The sequence below is a fragment of the Cricetulus griseus genome, chromosome 2, assembly GCF_003668045.3.
Source record: "Cricetulus griseus strain 17A/GY chromosome 2, alternate assembly CriGri-PICRH-1.0, whole genome shotgun sequence".
Classification (NCBI taxonomy): domain Eukaryota; kingdom Metazoa; phylum Chordata; class Mammalia; order Rodentia; family Cricetidae; genus Cricetulus; species Cricetulus griseus.
In genome coordinates, this window is record NC_048595.1 from 178,036,154 (window position 1) to 178,058,702 (window position 22,549).

A 22,549-nucleotide genomic window follows, 5' to 3' on the forward strand; every position below is an offset into this window, starting at 1 on the left:
CTAGGCAGCTGTGGGTACTCTGGGAGGCTGGAGCTCAGGTGTGCTCACCTTTTGAGGTCTCGGCAAGTAGACCACGTGACATTTGGCTGAGGCATGCCCCGACCACGACAGCGGATTGTCTGCTCCCCATTGGCAGGGTGGCTCTCACTCAGCTCCAGCACACGGACAGGGACTGAACAGAGTACAGGGCAAGGAAGTGGGGTGGTAGGAAAAGACCTCAGGGGAACATGTTCCAGAGTCCCCCCACTCCCCAACCCCTAGGCAAGGGACTACAGGGGAGCATCAGACACCAGGAGTCACAGTGTGAAAAATGACAGGTTCCTCTCAGTACTTCGAAGGGCAGGGCTCAGAGCCTGTCTTTAACATCACTCTGAGACTGTCTTTTCCCTTAACAAAGAGAGAAGAGGCCTGGAGCCCAGGGTCCTGGGCAGCCAGGTTCATAAGGCTAGACTTTGACAGCGTTGTTTTGTTTTCTCTGAATTTATTTTAGTGGTTGTTTTATATTTATGGCATATGACACTGAGTTTCCATCTACAACGAGATGCTAAATTTTGTCTTTCAAAACAGACTTATTTTTAGAAAGCTAATTGACAAAGCATTAAGTCTTTATCATGTCATTTCTATGCTCAAGTCCCTGTCATGGCTCTTCATTTCAGTCACAATGGAAGCCAAAGCTGTACTAAGCCCACAAAGCACTCACCCAACTATCCCCTCCATCCTTCCTCCATTTCTGCCCTGACCTCATGACCCACCCTCCATATATGCCAGCACCCTCTGTTCTGGTCACACCCGCCTTCCTGCTATTTCTCTGGCAATGTGACAAGGGGAGACGCATGATCTGGAGTGCCCTTCTCCAAATATCTACTTGTCTAATGTCCTCTGCTTCTTCGAGTCTTCTCACAATTGTCACCTCCAGAATGAGGCCAACCCTTATCACCATACTGAAAACTACAACCCTTACCACCTGCTATGCCAGGCTCTTTCCTGTGTGTGTGTGTGTGTGTGTGTGTGTGTGTGTGTGTGTTCTGTCTCTCCCTCCTTCCCCATCCCCTACAGTTACTTGTTGTCTTCTAACCTTTTTTGGTTTTTCTGGGAATTCCTCCTTTGCTATTTGTCTTCCCCCACTAGGATGCAAACTATAAAAGGTAGAACTCTGAACAGGCTGCCACATTGAAATTACCCAGCAAAGTATGGATTGTACAGGAGAATTACAATTGTGTTGTTGGTGAATAAATGGCTCAGATTTGGGGGAACACTGATACAATCTGATGGTCACCCTTTGCAGCTGGGGAGACTGAGGCCCAGAGAGGGTACACACCAGATCAGCTGTCTGGAATGCAGCCTCCTTGGTGACTGAATGGGGAGCGAGGGAGGGAAAGGAGGAGGAGAGAGCAGGAAAGGAAGGTGAAGCTTTACCATTGACCTGCAGCCTGAAGGAGAGCTGGGCCTCTGCATCCTCATGGAAGGCCCGCATGGTGTAGTAGCCAGCTTCTGCCACCTTCACACGCACCAAGGTCAGTTCTGACACGTACCTATGGAGTAGGTCAGGCCAGGGACTTCAGTCAGAACTGCAGCAACCCCTAAAGCATCCTCACCTTCCTATGGTATGCTGAGGAAAGGGATACACTTGCCAAGGTCATGTAGGTGATTACAGCAGAGCCATGATTCACACCCAGTGTCCTGAATCCCCACCCACAGGCTGTTCCACTAAGCTAAGAGGAAGGCTTGGGAAGGACCAGTGTATCCCTCTCCACAGCTCATCACCTTCTGAGGGGCACAGTCTTGTCACTCTGCTGATCTCTAGCCTCAGGGATGCCCGCTTTCCATCCAGTCTTTTTGCTTTTGGCTGTCACCTGACAGCTCTACTTATCACAAAGATAACTGAAAACCTTTAAGTGGCCAACCCATCAGTGTCTGCTTCCCCCTCCAGGAGGGGCAGAGTGGCTTGCTCTGGTCCTGCAGCATCCCTGGCAGCTGGCGTGTGCCTAGCACACAGCACTCTCAGACAAAGAGGACCTAGGTTTGTTGGAGTCTGAAAGCCCTGAGATGCCTGGCAATTTTGAAGTTTCCAAAACAGGTGGACTATCTGGTGCTCACCGGGTCTCAGACACATTTCGAGTAGACAGAACCATCTCGCCGGCACTGGAGTCACCCAAGGTATGGTTGTCCTTGAGCCACAGGACAGTTGGTGGCGGATAAGCCTCGAACACCACCTGCAACGTCCGGCTCCGGTGCAACTCAGCGATTTGTACATCACCAAGTGTTCCTAGCAGTCTCACATAGCCATTCTCTGTAAAGGTAGACAACAGTCAAGGGAGGGCCCTGTGGGCGGGGCTATGCCAGACACCAATGAGGGTGTGGGTCGTGTTGTGGAGTGTTCCTGGAGGCCCGTACCAACTAAAGGCCAGAGAAGCACCTTCTAGGAGCAGGGCTTATTCAGGCAGCAGAGCAGGAGTTCAAGCTTGGACTGGAACTGAAGCAGGGGTAGAATTTGGTGCTGGTGGTATTGGGGTCGGTGCTGAGGTTGGGAGTGGAATTGAAGCTTTTTGTTCTGGCTCTATATTACACACAGGGTACACTGGAACTTCAGTAGTACAGAGGTTGACTTTGACAATGGGGCTGCCAAGGCCTGCACTGAGGGGTTGACAATGAACTAGGTGTCTGGCTAGGTAGGAAGTCTAGGTTGGACTTAGAGTTAAGTCTGGGGCTGATGCTACACTTTGAGCCTAATACTGACACAGACCCCAGAGTCTGTGCCACAGGGTGGGGTAGAGGGTTGAATCCCAGGCACCCACCAATCACAGTGATGTTGATGGCCTTTTCATCTCCATGGTCATTCACGCTCACCGACACATTGCAAGTATAGGTCCCCGAGTCACTCAGCTCAGCAGTGGGGATGTACAGGATGGAGCCAATTCGGGAGGACACCCCAAATAGGTAGTCTGTCACCGGCTCCACCAGCCGCCCACTCTGCAAGGACAAGTCCCCAAATCAGAAGCTAGTGCGAGATGAGATGTCTATCCTGCCTTCCAAGCCTTGCCCAGCAGTACCTTCATGCGGGGGTATGTCCACTGGAAGTTGACCACATCATTTCCCATTACAATACACTGGATGGTGATGCTCTCACCCTGGCGGACCACTGTCTGTACTGCATTCACAGAGACATTGATGGATGACACTGGAGTGGGGCGAGAAGATTGGATTAGGACCAAGGAGGTCATCACCAGCCACCAGCACTAGGCTTGGGGAATGGGAGCAGGTTGGCTATTGTGAAAGAGTCATTCACTGGGTCTATGAATAATAATTAGATACTATACAAGCATTGTTCTAGACACTGTGGCTAGAGGAGTGAACATCACAGACAGAATGTCTTTCTTCATGGAGCTGACCATGGGATAGCCATCTTGGAAGCCACAATTCTCTGGGAATCTAAGTGCAGAGACATTTACCAAGCACTTACTACATGCTGGGCATCTCTTTTATTTTACCTTCCCCAAAATCTGTGAGGAAGGCAGTCATCGCCACCTTCATCTTATGGGAGGTGAGGGCATCCGGTTCTCAGGTACCAGGTATTTTGTGCAGAGTGGTCTAAATGGGAAGTGGCCAAGCTGGGATCCAAACCCAGCTGGTTCCAAGCCTGTGCCTTTGTCCCCACCTTACAAAGCCCAGACCAGCCCTTAGTGAACTATGACTGTGGACCAACTCCATCGTTTCTCTGAGCCTCAGTTTCCTTGGGTTAAAAAGGGAGAGAACATTAACTAGCTCCCTCCCAAAACTATAGGAGAATTGAGTGAGATATGAGGCTGTGTACTTAGTAAACTGGGGGGGGGGCTGTTTCCTCCGTAAAGGGCCAGAAAGGGGGCTCACCCTGGAGGCTGTAGATATAGAAGGTATCAGAGTCCACTTCCCTGTCCCCAATGATGGTTTTGCAGATGTAAGTCTTGTCCTCAAAAGTGCCAATGAAACCACGCTGGTGGTCATAGGGTACGTGTAGAGGGATATCCACTTTCTTCTCATGCAGCGTCACCTCCAGCTGGGGGTCTGTCACTCGGCATGGAATTGTCGTCTCAGTCACATCCGTAACAAAGATGAATAGATCCTCAGAGTCCATGGGGAGGAAGCCCATGGTGGGGTCTGTCAGGAGCAGAGTCAAGGAATGAATGTCCTGGTTAGTGATTTGCCAACTTGACATAAGCTAGAGTCACCTGGAAAGAAGGAACCTCAGTTGAGAGAATGTCTCCATCACATTATCTGTGGGCCTTTCTCTTGATTAACGATTGATATGGGAAGGTGCCCCTCTGTGGGTGGTGCCCCTCCTGGGTGTATAAGAAAGCAGGCTGAGCAAGCCATGAGGAACAAGCTAGTAAGCAGCACTCCTCCATGGTTTCTGCTTCAGTCCCTGCCTCCATTTTGTTCATTATAGTCTCAGGTCTTTGGTTACAGTAGCACAAGGGGACTAAGGACAACGGTCTCAAGGGTGGTTTTCTGCTCTTCATTTAATGTTGACAGTACTGGAGTTGTTGTGAGGGGGTGAAAAGTCAGAAACTAAAGAGTAGCTGCACCTGGAGCTCAGAGAACAGGGCAGTGGGATATGGGGGCCAAAAGGAACAAACTGGGACCGGCTGAGAATGCAGAATTCTTGGGAGGTAAAAGTGAAAGGCGACCAGGAGAGAGCAGACCACGGGTGGAATGATCGGGCTCTTGGACTGAGCCAGGCTGGATGCTGCTCTTTGCCTGTGTCACATAGCTGCATCTTGTGGTGTCCATGAGGCCGGCTTCAAGCTTCCCTTTGTACTATGTGCTGTGGAGACGAGGGTGAGGGAGTAGGCACACAGCTAGTGTCCTTACCTGGCACGAAGATATAGATGCGTTTCCGCTCACTGAGCTCTGGCCCTAGGGAGTTGTTGTAGGCACAAAAGTATTCTCCAGTGTCTCCCCCTGTGACATTAGTCAGTGTCAGCACACTGGAGAAGGTGCCATCCTGATTCATGGATGCTTCTTGCCAGGACATCTGGGACATCTGTTCCCATATCACTGGAGCTGAACCCGAGCAGGTCAGAACAAAGGTGCTGGAGATGTTGAGGATGAACTCTGGCCCAGGAGGCATGATGACTAGGCCTTGGCAGGTCTGTGGTCCCAGCAGCAACAGCAGGAACAACAATAATTGGCCTTTGGGGCAGGAAGGGTCACATGTCAGGGCAAAGAGAATATGGCCCCTTCCCCAGAGCTGTCCTGGAGGCCTGTCTGCGTAGCTCCTAAGTCCTTAAAGAGCACATCTTCCCGTTCAACACAGGCTGTTAGACCACTGTCAAGCCTCCAAAGGCTCCTGTCCTAGGTCCCTGCCTCATTTGACTCCGGACTCTAAGCTCTTGAGCAATGCTATATGTAGGCAGCAAGCAGGAAAAGGGGGCAGGAAATCCTGTGGAAGCAATCCCCAGGCCTCCAGTTCCTGCATTGCCGTCCAGGTCACTCCCTAGGTCTCTGCTCGGTAGCTGTTCAATGAGATGTTGAGGCCCCTGGAGCTTGAAGGATGGTGTGGGGTGGGGGGTTAAGATACGTATGTCAGATGATTGGTGACTTCCCCCATGACATCCCCTGAGGGAAGCCTGGGAGAAGCAGCTATGTAGCACTATACATCAGTGTTCACGGGGAGGGTTTTTAAAACCATACCCTCACATTCCCTGGTGATGAAAATAAGGACAGGTGCAGCCAGTCAGGAGGGCCATCACTGATTGCCTGGGTATTTGCCCAGACCTTGTAGAGCTTACAGCAGCTATCCAACTGGGCTGAAGAAGGATGGGAGCCTGGGGTGTCTCAGAGGGGGCTGTGGGTGCAGAGGGATAAATAAGGAACTGGTGGTTCTGGACAAGAAGGGGCAGGGGGGGATCTACTGAGTGGATCTACAAAGAGCTAGTAGGTGGGTAGTTGCAGGAGTCCTCCACAGACCACCTCCAAATACAGGGAAACTGAGGCTCAAACGTACTGTGGAGCTTCCAGATTCTTGGTAGCCTTAGTGCTACCAAGCATTACCACCACCAACTCCCTAGGCCATCCCTGGGGCCCTCATCCTTATGGCCAGCCTACTTACCTTTGAGGACTGAAGCTGACATCATACCTGGAAGCCCCATTGTGTCCTGCAAAATTAAACAGAGATCAGAGCCCAGTGTGGCAAAGGCAGTGCCAGGCCCACCATAGATAGACCTGGTTCCTGCTGAGTTAGTTCTGCTTGGGTATCCAACGTCACGTCTCAAGGCTGAGAAGACATCCAGGTCCCCAAGCCTCTCCTGTTTCCAACTGTCATGTGGCCTTGGCTGAGTCCTATGCCTATGGACCTTAGTTTCCCTGGGGGTGGAGAAATTGGGCTAGCTAGGAGACTGCCAGCTCTGACAGCCTGTCCTCTGGGTGACAGTTCCAATACCAGGCACTTATCTGCCAGTACAAATATTTGGGAAAGTGTGATGAAAGGCCTGGAAGAGTGGGAGGGGGTGAGCCAGAGCCTGGAGAACTCCCACAGCTCCCTCCACAAGCACAACAGGAAATGGGAGTCTGTGGGAGGGGAAGTGGGGAGGGGGAGGGGGTCAGGACTATGGAATGTGGGAGTGAGTGGGCTGGCCCCCCTACTCAGCACAGAGCTACACAGAAGACCCAGGAGAGAGGAACCAGGTTCTCAGCCCCATTCAATTTATCAGGTTTTGAAGGTCCTTGGAGAGCACTGAAGCCAACCCTTCAACGTCCATATGGGGAAACTGAGGCTCTGAGGATCGAAGATTTACCCAAGGTTCCTAACAGAGGCTGTTTGAGAGGGAAACAGAGAGCTGAATGGTGGGAGCGGAGGAAGACAGAGAGGAGGTTTGAGAAACAGGGTGCAGACAGACACACTGTAACGGGTGAGTCCTTGATTGGTCCTTCCCTTCACCAGCAAACAATCACCAATAGCGACGACGTGTAGTCAGAGTCAAGGATGGAGAAACATAGGAGGTAATCATGTGACAGGCAACAAGGAGCGTCCTGAGACTGTGGGGCTGCCGGCTTTGTCTCCACTCCACCATGTTGCCCTTTCTAGTGTCCTACCCAAGGCTGAGGAGTCAGGTCTCATGAACTCCATTGCCATCTCCTGTGCCAGGGCCATGTCTGTGGACAGAGCCTCCAGCCAGCAAAGCGCTGATGAGTGTATCACCCGTGAGGGCTATAGTCACACAAGGTGCATGAGACACAGACAAGGCCCACCCCAGCTCTGTTCAACGCCTTAATAAGCAATCTGTACAAACTCACTCTGCAGACTGCTTTTCCTCCTTTACCCTACCTGACCCCCCCACCCCCACCCCCGCCTCTGGTCCCGAGTCCCCCCTCTCTGAATTATTACTGGTCTGATGTCTCCTTCTCAGTCCTTCCCCTCACATCCCTCCAGTGCCGGCCCCTCCAGCTGGACACCAGGCCTTGGGCAGCACAGACAGCATCGGGCACCTAGGCGGAGCCAACAGGCCCTACAGAAGCCCATCTTCCCCTCCATGGGTGCCCCTCTGGTTCCCCACTTCCTGCCAGAGATGTGGGCCAAAGAAAATCATTAGCAGCCCAGGCTTGGGGAGGGTTCATCCTAGCCTTCTTCCCCTCCTCTCCCAGCCTCCCTGGCTGGCCACACTGTTTATTATTCTAAAGGAGGAATTTGGCCTGCTGGCCAGGAGATGGGAGGTCACTGAAAGGAGGCTGGTCTGGCTCTGGTAAGCTGTGCTGACCATGTAGGCTGGAAACTCATGGCATGCAGTCCTCAACCCTGATACTTTGTAACACTCAGTCTTCTCTTCTCAGGCCCTCTCCTGCAGGGAAATGCCTCGGGGGAGCTAAAAGAAAGACTCTAAGCTGCGAAGAAGCCTTCTTCCCTGGGAAGAAGAGACCCAGTGAAGCCCAGCATCACCACCAGGCCACATAGACAAAAAGTGGGTTCCAGCTGCGGGCAGGACAGACTAAGCAAATGAGCTTCCAGAGGGAGAATGCAAGGCAATGCCTGCATCAGACTGGCTTGATTCTCTGAAACCATCCCTCTTCAGATCTTTGAAGCCACTGTGACAATAACTGGATCTCCTGTCTGCTCCGGGACTCATTTGCATAGCCATTCACAGAGAGGTTGTGATGGTGGGTTTTTTTTGTTTGTTTGTGTTTTTTTTTTTTTTTTTTTTGTGTGTGTGTGTGTGTGTGTGTGTGTGTGTGTGTGTGTGTTTGTTTTTTACAGAGTCTCTCTGTATAGCCCTGGCTGTTCTGGAACTAGCTCTGTAGACCAGGCTGGCCTTGAACTCAGATGTCTACCTGCCTCTGTTTCTCCAATGCTGTGATTAAAGGTATGCACCACCACCACCACCACCTCCACCTGGCTCTGTGATGGTCATCTCAAAGAGTTGCCACTATTCAAAAATTCTACCTTTTTGACTCCTCAAAGAGAAGGTTCTGGCCACCATCATTCTCAATGGTGTGACCTGCAGATGTAATGACTGATCAGGAATGCAGATGGCATGTTTGAGGCCATAGTACCTGGGAATCCATGACACATCTCATCCCACTGACCTAGTGTATAGATTCGGACACATTGTCTAAATGGCCTCATTTTCCTCCACTGTACCACCGGGAGTTAGATGGTTTTTCAGGTGACTTCCCACCAAATGAACCTGGGGTGTTTCTGGGGTAGCATGGAAAGCAAGCTACAGGCCAAGGACTCATCAGAGTGGGGATCAGGTACCCAGCATTACCTCCTGGCTATCTCAATGGCTCTGGACCTAGCTTTCCATTCAGTGCCTTATGGAACATTTTGTGCTTCCAGGAGCTTCTATATTCTGAGCAACCCCAGGAAGGACCAGGCAGCCAGATGACTTGTCCTGACGGCATTGCCCCTGTTCAGGCCAGGTTCAGAGAGGGGGGTGGCTCAGCTTCTCACAACAGTCTGAAGCACTCCTTAGGGAATCACAGTGAGGCCCTATGCCCAAGGGAGCAAGCATGCCTGGGAGTCATCCTCAGAGCCCCAGCCTTCCCGCTCACAAGCACATACAAGTCCCCACTCCTTTCCCACCAACTTAATCTAAATAAATCCAGCCCATCTTGGCCACATCCGCCAGCATCAGCTTTCCTCCCTCGGGGTCCCGTGGCTCCCACGACACAAGCAGTCTGGGAAGTGGGGGGGGGGGCTGCATTGCTGCCAGAGGGAGGCCTGCACACGGTGAACACATGCACACAGCCCAGATGCTGCCTACGCTCTCTCTCACACGCTCTTCTACAACATACACATGTGTAGCTATTCGGGTGTGTGCCCAGCCCTCAGGCAAGCACGAACCATATGCATGCCCACAGAAGACACACGTGCACACAGCTCCCTCAGTGCCCAGGACACGTGCACACTGCACAGACGGATGGCTGGGTTCTTTACCATGTGTCCACCAGAAATGCACTCATGTATAACAGTCACCCATGTACCCACCCCCCCTCCACATAGGACTTATAGAGAACGTGTGTACACAGGACCACAGTCACCAAAAGTCGAGCTAAAAGCCTCATTTGTTGTGTGGCATTTGGCATTCATTGTCTCCCTTCATCCTCTGACAGCTTGTGAGTAGAGAATGATTATCCCCATTTTATAGCTAAGGAAACTGAGGAGGAGTCTGCTTTGGTATATTGTCATGAAATGCAGACCAAACAAAAGGAAATAGAGACTGAAATGAGGCAGCATGGCCTCTCCACTGCCTGCCACCCCTGCAGGCTGGACAGAGGGCAGTTGGTAGGGGCTGATGAAACAGATGGCTTTGAGATTAATGTAGCTGAAAGTCAATGGGACTTGGTGACTGCATGTTGGAGGGGCCGAAGGGGCAAGTTTCAGAGACAAACTTCGGAGGGCAGGAGTACAAATGGCAGGAAGATAAAACCACGTTGTAAGAATGAGAATGAGACCATGTGCAGGCTTAAGGGCTGCCACCGAGCTGGTTTCAAATGTGGAAGGTTCTGATAGCATGGAGTGGAGGCAGAGGGCAGGCCAGGCAGAAATGCAACGATATGGAAGGGGAGAAAGCCAGCTGCGGTTCAAAGGGGCACTTGGTGCACTTGGTATTACCAGCTCCAGTCCCACCAAGTTCCGAATAAACAAGATACCCAAGTAGGAGGCCCAGTCCTGGGGTCACAAGGTCAGAATCTTGGAATGTCGATGCCCTACAGCCAGGAAACATCTAACTGATCCCTTCCTGAGGCTCACTGTACAGGTGGGGAAACTAAGGCGTGAGGCCAGAGAAATTCGAATTCCACTGAGTCTCAGCAGGATGGACTCCAATAGGTTACATGCTCACCTGCCAGGGTCCCATGCCCAGCACCTGCTCACCATCTAGAATCTAGCTACACACAGCTCTGCTTCTCCATGGAACAGTCACTTTCCTTAACCTGTGCCAGACGTGGGGAGACCCGTGACAGATTCAGAGGTGTGACCTGCTAAATTGCCAGCAAACTTGTTTCCTGGCCTTGTTCTGTCTTCCAAATCAGGGGCCCTTCACAGGTCCTGGATAGACAGCAAGATGGGAGGAAAGGAACCTGGTTATTATTTTCTCTCTGAGCTTCAGTACAAGAGAATAGAAGAACTTTCCAGGCTGACCCTGTGGCTCTCCGGACCCTTGCCCTGTGGACTTGGAATGCTGGGATAGGGGTGAGGGTGGAGTAAGTCTCCCTAACCCTGACTGGGATGCCATGACTCAGCTCAGAAGAGGCAGCCAGCTCTAGGCTGGGAGTGAGTGGGGGCAAGAGGAATCTGCAGCCAAGGACAGACTCTTGGCTAGCAGCTGGACAGTGAGCAAGTGACAACAGCCTAGTCTGGACCTGACAGAGTTTGGCACTTCTAGCCTTCCCAGAGCCAGCTGGTGTGGGTGTGGTCTTATAGTACCAGTCAGAAAGCCCCATCCTGGGAGCTAGAGAAGGGCCTGGAAGTGAGAAGAGAAACCTGGGAAGGAATAGAGCCCATCCCCTCCATCCTTTGACACGCTTTATTGGAGAAGTCTTACTGTGCTACCACCACTCAACAGTGACTCTCCAGGAGTTTCGGAGTATCACTTAGGACTAAGGATGGCAGACCAGCCATCTGGACAGTCTCTGGCTGTCTCTGTGTCCTTGTCCCCTCAGTTTCCCTTTCCCTCTCACCTGTCCTCATCCCCTCTCTCTGCAGTATTCATCCTACCCTGACATTCCTGACCTGCCTATGGCTCTCCGTGGCACTCAGGTAGAGGTGGCTTCTGAGCCATGGCTGTAGGAACCATCCTTCACATTCAGGCTCCACCATTGCTCCTCACTGCTGAGGAAGGAAGGTCACTGTCCACTTGGCTCCCCAGGGCCCCACGCTCATCTTCTCCCCAGGAGGCCTCCCCTGGGACACAACGGAAAAGAAATGGCCTATTTTCTGGAAGTCCAAAATAAAATGAAACATCTGTCTGGAAGGGAGCCAGGCAGATAAAGAATGAACCAGTCCCCCCACCCCCGCAACAGCACCCCCCACCCCCAGAGTGTGTGTGCTGGGGGTTGGGTGGTGATGGAACAGCCTGTGGGAAAGTGCTCAGTGTGTGTTAGGGGCCCCAGGGAGGGACCAGCCTGGGAAGAAGGTCAGAGAGGAGGATGGGAGGCTCAGTCATGCCTCTGCCCACAGCCCAGCCGCCTGCAGAGCAAGCACTTCCTGCCCCCTGCCTCAGGCGCCTCGCTGGCCTCAGGCTCAACCCCCACTGCTTCATTCCAGGCCATATAGCCTGGTTCTGCAGATGCCCTGGGACCCCTGGCTTTCAGGATCCCACCCCACCCCACCCTGGTCCCCGGCCTCCTTTGTCAGTTATTGCAGAAGAAATGGGGAAGAAATGGCCTTGGAGAGTTCTAGGACAGCAGCAGCTCTAACTCAGACCATCCTCTATGGGCCCAGCACCCTTTGCATGGTCACAGGGAGCCTGTTTAAGGCCTCACCTGCCACCAGGGCCAAGGTGCTCCTAAGAGTGGTCCTGTCAGGTTCCCAGCCAAGTCCATTATGTCCAGCTGCGTTCCTGTCTCACTGACAAGGAAACTGAGGTGTAGAAAGGACACAGGTTATCTGCCTGGCTGTGGCTACGGTGCAAAATCCTTGGCATACTGCCCCTGCCCCTACCAGCACATAGACCCAACTCCCACTCACTCACTCACCCACTCACTCAGTTACCCACCCACTCACTCAACTCACCCACTCACTCACCTTCTTGCAGGACTAACAGCTACAAGCCTACAGAAAGGACAGTGGGAGCCTGGGCAGCACCAGCCACACACTGCTCACAAGTCTGCTGCCTGTTCATTCCTGTTTTTGGACTTCTCCACACTGTCTTTTGGGCTAGGGCAAACCGAAGTTGACAGTCATGGGTTCTACAGTCTTAGGGACAGTAAGAGCCACACATGCCATATCCCTCACCTTCTCTGCAATTGCACATGGCACAGTCTGTGACAGGAATCTCACCACGTCCCCTGGGGCCCTTTATGCCCAGCAGCCCAGGACCCTCAGAGGCCAGACTACCACAGTGGTTTTATTACACCAACACAGCCTGTCTCACTGTGTCCCCTGCCTCTTGGTTGGTCCTGCTTCTGTCTACCAGCTTGCCGGCATCCACCTTTCTTCTCACTCACTGTTCCGATGTGAAAACAAATAAAAGCCCTAACTAATTGGGAGCCAGACATTCTGCTCAATGAAGTGACCTAGGAATTTTGATATATCCACAGAACAGTTGTTTGAGGGGAAATGTGCTCATTATACCCATTTCACAGAGGAGAACACTCAGTCTCATGGAGGTTTGGTGACTTGTCCAAGGTCACATGGCCAATCATCAGAGGATCTAGGACAGTATGCAAACCTGGTCTGGTTTGGGTCCAAAGCCTGTTTTCTTAACCACTGAGAAAGATAGTTGATCTCCCAACTAAGAGCAACTCTGTCCATAGGAAACTGGTCCTACCTGGAGCTCTTGGGGACAGGAGGATCCTCCAAGGTCAGGGCCCTGCCCCATCCTCACTGAGGGCAATGTATGGGGAACCTGCACCCTCATGTTCACCCAGCATGCTCATAAAAAGACATAGTAGAGACAGAAGTCAGAGCCTTTTGAGACTTCACTGTAGAACCCAGGAGAGGGAACCCTAGCCCCAGCATGGTGGCTAGCACATGCCTTTAAGCCCAGCAGCACTAGGGACGCAGAGGCAGGAAGATCTCTATGACATTACAAGTTCTAGGCTGGCAAAGACTATATAGTAAGACTGTCTAAAAATCAGAGAGAGATTCTTGCAGAGAAAAACCCCAGTTTGGTCTTGTCACTAAGGCCTCTGAGACAGAACATCCAGGCAGTCTGGCTCAGTGTGTTTCTAGCTCTGCCTCAGGCCTATGGCCCTGCCTCTAGCGGCCCAGCACCCCTAGTATAGTTACCAGAGCCTGGGAAGCTAGAGTTCCAGCCTCCACCTCTCCAGGCTGCCCTCCCTGCCCCACTCTCTAGAGCCTCATCTCGGGCTGATGTCATGGCAACTGAGAGCACCAGGCCCTGGCAGCTAAAGGAGCCCCTGAGAGGGGTCCCAGGCTGGGGCTGGGAAGGGTACAGCAGGCACAAACAAGCAAACCTTCTGTTTCCCTGGCTGCTACCATCGGGACCAGGCGTGGGCTGGATGGGGGGTGGGGGGCGCCTCAGGGAGAATGTGTTCTCAGAGCCAAGTGGGCAGGGGGCAGGCAGGCCTCAAATCCCACTCCTACTAACCCACCAGCCCATGGCCTTCTTCTACCAGCCCATAGCCTGCAGATCAGGCAGAGGCCGCTGGTTACGGAGAAAGCCCGCCACTGATCCGTGCCAATTATAGAACATTGAGATTCCCCTCAGAGCCCTCCTGGACAGTGAATTGGGAAGAAAAATGTGCACGTCTCCTTCACCCCTGAACTTTCTCAGCATCTCTTCCCTATGCCTTCCTGCAGGCTCACCCCCTAGCTCCTGTCTTCACGTTCATTCTCCAGGCTATAGAAGGCCTTTGCACTGAGTCATTGGAGCTTTGGATGAAGTTCATACAAGCAGATGCTTGGAGGAGGGCCTGGTACCCCCATAGGAAGTCAGAGACCACCTCCTCCGTCCCTGTCCACCCACGGGAGAAGTCACTTGTTCGGTCAGCCTCCGATGCATAACTGACACCTGGCAGACTAGCTTGGTCAGGGAGAGGATGCAGCTGCTATAACAGATGCCACAGGAAGATCCAGAGAAGGGCTCCCTGGGAAGTGGGCGCTGCCAGGGCATAGTATGAAACTGGCAGCAAGCAGCACCTCTCCCCTGTGCTACCCCCAGGTTCAGTGAGGAGTTCATTTGGCTACCAAGTGGCCAGCCTAGGAATAAGCTTAATCTGATGATGTCTCCCAGTCCATGGCTATCAGCTAAGTCTTCTCTGTCCCTCCAATTTGATTTGCCAGAGCTCAGAGGACATGCCAAATGATTATGTGGGATCTCTCCAATTCCCCAATACAGGGCAGAGTCTATAGTAGGTGCTCCATTGAGGCTTACACAGCACAGGATAGAATGGCTATGTGGAGAGAGCCCTTCCATCCCTAAGGCTTTGTCCTCAGCTGTCCCCTCGTGACACTGTTCTCTAAGTTGGGGTCTGGGTTGGGCAGACAAGGGTGACTCTTTGCCTCTTGACAGAGGTGATAGAACAGGCAGCTGGTGGGGGCAGAACAGATAGACTTATGGTATCCTAATGTCCCCTTTGCCACCCAGAACAGGGAAATGGCATGCGAGCTCAGGTGGGCTGGGAGAGCTTTTCCATCTCAAAACCATTTAACCCGCACCCAAACCCCAGCCCTCACATCTGGCAGCTGTGTGGCCACTGTGCATTTAGCTTGTCTGAGTGTGTGTCCGGAAGAGTGGCATGAGAGCCTCTGCTGTTGCTATGGTGAAGATGATGCTATGTTCGGATGATGAAGAGCCTGTGGCATGCTCTCCCAGTCAGTAAACTGCAGCAACTATGATTCAGTGAGGCTCTGAGACAGATGATGCCAGGGCAGGTCACTCCACAGAGCTCTTTTATGAGCTACCTTTGGCAAGTGGAAAGGCATCTGGGGGACAGGGCAGTGACAGATCTGTTAGACTAGAGCTGAGGTTTGTCAGCAAAGTGGTAGGTGACAGGCAGGGAAAGAGGGCAAGCCACTGGAAAGGCCTGGGGTACTGGGTGCGGATTTGGGCTTTGCCCTGCATATATCAACATATGGACTTCCAGGGGTTTAACAGTGATGGTGAATGGCTAGCTACTGATAATGCCATCATGGTAAGCATGGGTGGGGATGTGGCACACAGGAGAGTGACATGGAGGTTGTGAGTTGGCATAAGGACAGTCAGAGGTTCTAGTTTCCAGAATGAGGCCATGTCAAACCCAGACCAAAGTCCCCAGCAGATGCAGCTGTATAATTTGCAGGGCAGGTGTGAAGTGAGAAGGAGGGATAATTTTTAAAAGTCGGTTGGAGCTTCAAAATGTTGTTTTGAGGGTATTACGCTAAGTGTGGGCTTTTCTCAGCACAGGATCCTCATGAGGGTGAATGCTCACGAAGTCACTTCCATCCTAGACAAAAGGGAAGACTATCTGTCCATCAGTCCTTCTATCCATCCATCCTTCCTGATATTCATTAATTTCTTATTCACCACAGCACTAATAATTCAGTAGACAAACCCAGGCTGGGCATTGACAAAGACATTAATACAGGTAAGATTAGAATAGCCTATGTAGTTCACTGGGTTGAGCCTGAATGTTTACCTTCAAGCCCAATGTTATTGGACATCTGTGACAAGTTTATAAAGCCGGTTCTTGTCCCTCTAGAGTGCTCTGCTCTTCTCTGCCTATCTCTGTACCATTTATGTTCAGGAGGAGAAGAGCTGGTGGTATTACAGCTCTTGGGGATTCAATTTCCAGGAAAGGACAGTAACAAGATCACCAACAAAATGTAACCAGCAGCCGTAATAAGCCTGGCAGGAGGGCTGAGGGTGTAGGTCAGTTGGTAGAGTGCTTGCCTAGCATGTAAGAAACTCTGGATTAGATACCTACCCAGCACCACATAAAATTGGGCATGGTGGTGCATGCCTGAACCTCCACCACATGGGAGGTGGAGGCAGGAAGGACAGAAGTTCATGGTTAAGTTTAGCTGAATATCAAGTTCAAAGTGAGCCTGGGCTACATAAGACATTGTCTAGAAGAGGAGGAGGAGACTGCAGCCATGACACATGAAATGGGCCGTCAGTGCTAAAGGCTGAGCTGGATGGGCCTCTGGAGTCACTGATCTTTCCTTCTTCCCCTCTTCATAGATGAGAAAACTATGGTCAAAATGGAGAAGTAGGGGAGCTGGAAGCTTTATGATCCACAAAACCACACCAGGGGGCTCCTAGCCTTCATCAAGCAGGCTCTTTGGGCTGTGCCTGAGTTAGCAGAAGAGCACTTGCTCTGCATGAAATCTTGGTCCCCAGCACTGCATAAAACTGGGCATGGTAGGACACGCTTATAATCCTAGCATTCAGGAGGTAGAGGCAGGAGGATCAGAAGTTAAAGGTCAGCCTTGGCTACAAAACCAGTTCAAGGCCAACCTGGGGTACCTTAGATCCTGGAGAGAAGGGAAGTTTGGGGTCGGGGTGGGCTTTGTTCCTCTTCTGCAAAGATCTTCCCTGTAGCCTTACCCCAGAGGGACAAGGAGGCTGGTCCATAGACAGCACAAGGAGCTGGGACCCCTCTGTCTTTTGGGTGATATGGATACATACATGCTCCATCACCTGTGATCTGCATAGCTTGAGATACAATGTTTCTTTTTTTCTGACCTTGGGTCCACCCTCATACCATAGGGAAATCAAACCAAATGAGCCCCGAAATCCTTTTTATCTCTGACATTCAGGCAATTCTTGAGCCTCTGACCCTCCCCAGGGACAGTACTGTCCATCACAGAATGGAGAAGCTGGAACCTCTAAGAGATGAAAGCGCCAAGCATCGAGACATCAAACAGGCGTACTCTGAGGCAGGAGTGAGGGTATTAATGTGATTAAAGCTGTACACAGACATACTTTGATTTTTCACCCACCTGCACCAGGCTGTACATTATCTGAGCCCCCAAGAAAGTGCATAGGAGTAGAAGAATCCTGGGGCCGGGTCTGGGGGGTTCAGGGAGTTGTTTTCTGAGTCTCCAGACCCCAAGACTTGGTAGGGGAGGGTACCAGGTGGGCTTCTGTGCAGAAAGTATCAAGTGTGTGAATTCTACATCTACTCCCATGGAGGTGGATCCCTGGGGGTCCATTCCCATCACTCCTGCTAATGCCCCTCTTCTGTTTTGGGCCCAAGCCTACTTCTTCAAACCAAAGCTCAGCCCTGGAAAAGACATACAGGGTCTTTCTTATACAGCCCTCACACCCTACTTCCAGCCCTCCTTGCTCTCAAGAAAGCAGGCATATAGACTCTGCAGGAACACGCCCTGGAACGGGAAACTGAGTACATAAAAGGGCCCTCTCCTAGTTAGAAAGTTCCCCTCCTTATTGCAGGTTAAGGCTTTCCATTAGCAGCCATTGATCCAGACCTTTTTCTGCAATGTGTAGAGAAAGGGTAAGGAAAAAAAAAAAAAAAAAAAAAAACCCTTTCACTGTAAAGTTAAATATGCATGATCCCAGAGTACACAGCAGGGCCTGTGCGGCTGCCAATCTAGCCTGGCAGGGCTTGGAATTCTGGGATTGTTCTGTGGTGGCAGGGAGCTTAGTGATCATCGGGGTCAATCTCTTTGTTCAACTGAGGGAGGACTGAGGCCCATGGTCACATGGCATTCTGGGACTTGAGGCCCCACTCCGGAATGCTGAGGACAGATGAGGCAACTCCTTGGAGTTTATACTGGGTCCCAGGCCCCACCCAGCCTCTCCTCCACGAGGCTCTGAAATCAGAAAAACCCAAATGCTAATCCCAGATCCTCTATTTCCTATCTGTGGGACTCTGGGCCACTGATTTAGCCTCTTGGAACACTTCCCCATCTGTAAAATGGGAAGAATTTGTATTTACTCCTCGAAATTGCAAGATTTAGTTAACATAGCAAATACATATGAGCTTTCTGAATGCCAAGCACTGAGGACCAAAGAGAGAACTTCAAAGTTTCTTCAAGGCAGAAACACACACAACTGTTCAGGACTTGATTCTGCTCACACTAGCTGAGGTGCCACTGAGGGACCTGGGGAGGAACCACTCCTTTCTCCTATCTCCCTGCTTCCAGAGTGAGTTGACGATGGAAAAAGTCCCATTCCAAGGACCTGCTGCTCAGGACCCAGAACCATCTGGAAGAAATAGAAGGGCCTTTCTGGAATGTCTCATGACTCTCCTCTCCTCTCCTCTCCTCTCCTCTCCTCTCCTCTCCTCTCCTCTCCTCTCTTTTTCTCTTCTCCACACCAAAAAGCCTGTCCAGAACAAAAGCCAGATTCCCTCTTAGAGCCCCAAGGGCATCTAGTCCCAAAGCCAGCCTGGAGAAAGAGGTACAAGATGCCTGGGTCCTTTTCATGGTCAAAGGTCTTTAGCACTGTAGATCATTTTCCTATCTGATGCTCACACACAGGAAGTGGAGGGAGCATGGGCTGCTCTCAGCTATGATCCCAATCCACCCCAATTACAGGTCACAGCAATCAGGTTCATACCTTCTATCTTGGTAAGGCCACAAACTGCCACACTATTCACAGAGAAGACTGAGGCCCAGTGAGGCAAAGTGCTGACAATTGCAGAATCAAAGTCCCAGCACTCGGGGGAGGGGTGGGGGGGCAGAGGCAGGCAGATCTCCGAATTCAAGGCTAGCCTGGTCTATAGAGTGAGTTCCAGGACAGTCAGAGTCAGGACTACACAGAGAGACCCCTCCTCAAAACAAAGTAAACACCTGGTGTTGATCAGAGGGCTCACAACCTCTAGGTATGGGGCAGTGCAGGGTGCCAGGCTAACCACAGGGTGCTTGTGCAAGAATAGGCTTCTGACTTTGGATCCCCTGGGCTTTCTGCTGCCTTCCCTCCGGACATCTGCTAGCAATTACAAGTCCAGCTTTTTTTCCCACAGAGGGAAAAAGGGCTTCTGATAACACTGCACTGCCATGCTGTTGTCTGAAGAGCTTGCCAGACAGCCTCCCTCCTCGCTCAGGACCAGAGATTGGGATTCTTGAAGCATCCAGCCTGGAGCCACACTTTCTGTTGGGGATGATGGAAGCCAGGAGGAAGTGCTGCGGGAGTGAGTGAGAACGCCCTGACGATGCACTGCCAGGACGTATGGCGTGCAGCCTTTGGGTTTGCTTCCACTTCAGCCTAAACACTAGCTCTGATGTGTGAGCCTGGAGTCACTTAGCTTTGGTTTCCTTGTTTGCAAACAGGGATAACAAAACTGACTCTGAAGCCTTGTTGTAAGGAATACAGAGTGGGTGTGCACCAAGCTCACCTGTGACGGTGCCACCATGACAGCATGCTCCCTACACTGGGGCTCCAGGGCCTCCTGCCTGGAGATGGGGAAGACTGATCGCTTTAGAAAGACCTGTTGGAGGCTTCAGTGAATCCTGGCCACCACTTCCTCACTGCAAACTCAGGGCTGGGCACGGAGGCCACAAAGCAGCAAGAGCAGGGTCCAAACAGGTTGTGGACCTGCAGGAACTAGGGAGGGCTACCTGGAAGAGGGAAATGATGAGGAAGAGCATTCCAAACAAGCAGGATGGAGGGGAGGGCACATGCCCACAGGCAGGGTGGTGCAAATTCCTTTCACAAATTGTGGAATCTAACCATCTGGAACTAAGAAACCAGGCTGGAACCAAGGGTTCAAATCTGTCTGGGGCAGTGGCGTAGAGGAAGTTTAGAGTCACTTCAGTCCCGCTACCAGGCAGTGGCTACAGTTAGGTGGTTGTCACATCAAGGTAGAGGAGGAAATATCCCTGCATCCCAGGGGATGCTCAGAGTGCTGGGGCATTGCTTCTGCAGTGAGAGAGCTGGGGCTTTCTCCCGACATGAAGAAGTTATAGAGATTATCTGGGCAAGGGGGGCGCGTGATGAGACTTGGTTCAGATGTTAGGACAGAGTGGAGAAGGGGTCCTGAGGGAGAGAACAAATAGGGGAGGACTGTGACAGAAGGAAACGGCCCAGCCACAACTGCCCTTCACAGAGGAGCCCCCCAACTTGACAGCCCAGAACTAGACCCCACCCGAGCCACATGACCACTAGGCTGGTTTGTAAACTTCCCTCCATCCAAAACTTGGAGAGTCAGAATTTTCTCAGTGGCTAGGGGTTTGAAGGACATCTTAGGAATCTGGAAAATTTGCAAATCTATTTAAAATCTCCAAAGTCTGCCTGGCAGTTGACTGGACTGGAGCCAGACTTAGTCTTAGGCACAAGACTTGGTCCAAGGGACAGGGGCTAGCTAGGTTCCTGAGATTCCCTACTTCTGCGAAAGCTATTAGCCACCTCTAGATTCCCCTTCCCTGTCCCTGCTACCTCTCCCCATCCCCCACAGTCTTTGTTGTACCTTGGAGGTCCTGCTCAATTGGCACCCAGAAAGCTCTGGGGGTGTCTGAAGAGGTCAGATAGGCAGCAGGATTGAAGGGGCAGCAGCCAACCAAAGTGGGGTGGAGGGACAGCCCTGATATCAAGGGGAGTCCCTGCCCTCCTCCCATCTAATTTTGTTAGAATTTTTTCCTTTTTTCCCCCCTGCACAAAGAGGCACAGGCTGGGAAGGGGAAAGGTAGGTAACAACAAGACATGGGATGGGTTTTCTCCTCCCTGAACTTACCAGGCTTCTGGTGTCCACTATCACCCCCTCCAGGAAGTCCTCCTCGCTGTCCTGTTATTTTGCTGGACCCAAAATGGACAGCAGTAGAAGGGCTGGCCTGATTGCCGAAAGCCCTGGTAGAGTCAGGGGAATGGAGAGGGTGCCCAAGGGCCAGGAGCAGCTCGGCCCCTCCTCACTCCAAAAGCATCCTTTGGGAGGAGGGGAGAAGCCTGGAGGGGCCGCCCTGGGTCTCGCTGGCAGGCAGGAGGCTGACGACTGGTCTGGGCCGGTTCTGGCTCTGGCCTCCTCTCTGTTCTCCTCTCTCTCAAAGTTACTCCCAGAGCAAGCCTAAGTCCCAGATAGGGCAGCCGGAACTGTGGCCACAGTCAGCCCCAGCGCTCACACCACTGTGGGCTTTACGTGCCCCCCCACCACCACACACTTTGGGGGAAAGGCTGCAGGGAGGATTCTGATTGGCCAAGCTGGGGGAAGGGGGGGGAGGTGGAGCAGGGAGGGTGGATGCGTGTGTCTGTTTTCAATTTCAGGGTTTTTTTTCCCCTCTCTCTTTCTTTCCCCCCAAGTTTCTTGTTTTTCTTCCTCCTTTCCCTCTGCTCCCTCCCCTCACTGGTTTGCTCAGGATGTGAGGGGATGTTTAGAAATTCCACTGCCCACGCCAGCCACTGAGTCACTTTCTTAGAGTGGCCTGCTCCACTTGCCTGATGGCCATCAAATGGAGCCTCCCTTCACCATAGCACCTGGGGTGGGAATGGGAGAGAGTGAGAGCGAGTGTGTGTGTGTGTGTGTGTGTGTGTGTGTGTGTGTGTGTGTGTGTGTGTGTGTGAGTGTGTGTGTGTGTGTGTGAGTGTGTGTGTGTGTTCTCTGTGCCTCAGTTTCTCCATCTGTAATGGAAGTGCTGATGATCTGTGTAGTGAACTCAGCATTCACTCAGTGAACAAGCCCACTGAACATCTGCCTTGTGTGAGGAGTAGTGGGTTCTGGGACTCTGTAAGTAAGAGACTATCTGAGTTGGAGAGACATTCCCAGACAAGCAGATACCCGCTAGAGGAGAGGCAGACGATGCACTAGAGGAAGACCTAAAGTAGCTGGGGGAAATCAGACAGCACTTGGTCATGGGGCCTTCAAGACTGCTACCCTGAGTCCCGACTCTTCACCTGGGCCTGGGGCTGTCTCTGCTACCTTAAACTTTGGGTCTCATTCCTGCCCATCTCTGCATACAGATGAGTCAGTCATCAAAAGAGAGCCTGACTAAACACTCACTGCAAGATAAGAGCCACTAAGCCGCCGAGAGTGGTGTAGCACGCCTGTGATCCAGACAGGCGCACCAGAAGAGCAGTCTTAGCTACATAGGGAGATGCTGTCCAATAAATAAATAAATAAATGTATATTTCTAGATTCCAGAAACAGAAAATCTTACAGGCAGACTACCCCCAGAAATCCAAGCATGATGGGAGCTGAGTTCCCCTCTCAAGCTGTGGCAGCTTCCCAGGGACCAGCCTTAGGATCATGGCAAGCCAGACCACAGGATGATGGGAGACAGCCCGGTTTACGCACCCCCTCCTCTTGGTCCCTGCCCTAGATTATTCCCCTCCAGCTCTTGTTGGTACCACAGGCAGGGCTTAGGACGATAGTGCCCATCTCTTTTCAGGGTGACCACCCTGGAGCTATACACACTTTTCTTGCTTCACTGTCACATTTCTGACTGGAGTCTCCAGTCTCCAGGCATCGGCACCAGAGCCTGGTGTTTTAGGCTCCGGTGTCAGGTCTCAGGCCT

The 22,549-nt window shown here is 51.9% G+C and overlaps 1 protein-coding gene across 2 annotated transcripts in view; it reads right to left on the reverse strand.

Moving 5' to 3' along the window:
- Pdgfrb (platelet derived growth factor receptor beta) overlaps positions 1-21,177 on the reverse strand; it is a 36,352-nt gene extending 15,175 nt beyond the window's left edge. The window contains exons 1-9 of one of the 2 annotated variants that reach the window (XM_027402802.2): positions 20,779-21,177; positions 6,089-6,134; positions 4,849-5,169; positions 3,868-4,134; positions 3,051-3,178; positions 2,796-2,970; positions 2,098-2,290; positions 1,417-1,532; positions 49-172 (exon numbers count right to left, since the gene is read on the reverse strand). In XM_027402802.2, coding sequence (XP_027258603.1) covers positions 49-172; positions 1,417-1,532; positions 2,098-2,290; positions 2,796-2,970; positions 3,051-3,178; positions 3,868-4,134; positions 4,849-5,169; positions 6,089-6,128 — 1,364 coding nt within the window. In that variant the 5' untranslated portion in view covers positions 6,129-6,134; positions 20,779-21,177. Of the gene's footprint in view, positions 1-48; positions 173-1,416; positions 1,533-2,097; positions 2,291-2,795; positions 2,971-3,050; positions 3,184-3,838; positions 4,135-4,848; positions 5,170-6,088; positions 6,135-20,778 lie in introns of those variants that run through there. The other variant, XM_027402803.1, reaches the window with a different exon arrangement.
- Between the last annotated feature and the right edge of the window lie 1,372 nt (positions 21,178-22,549).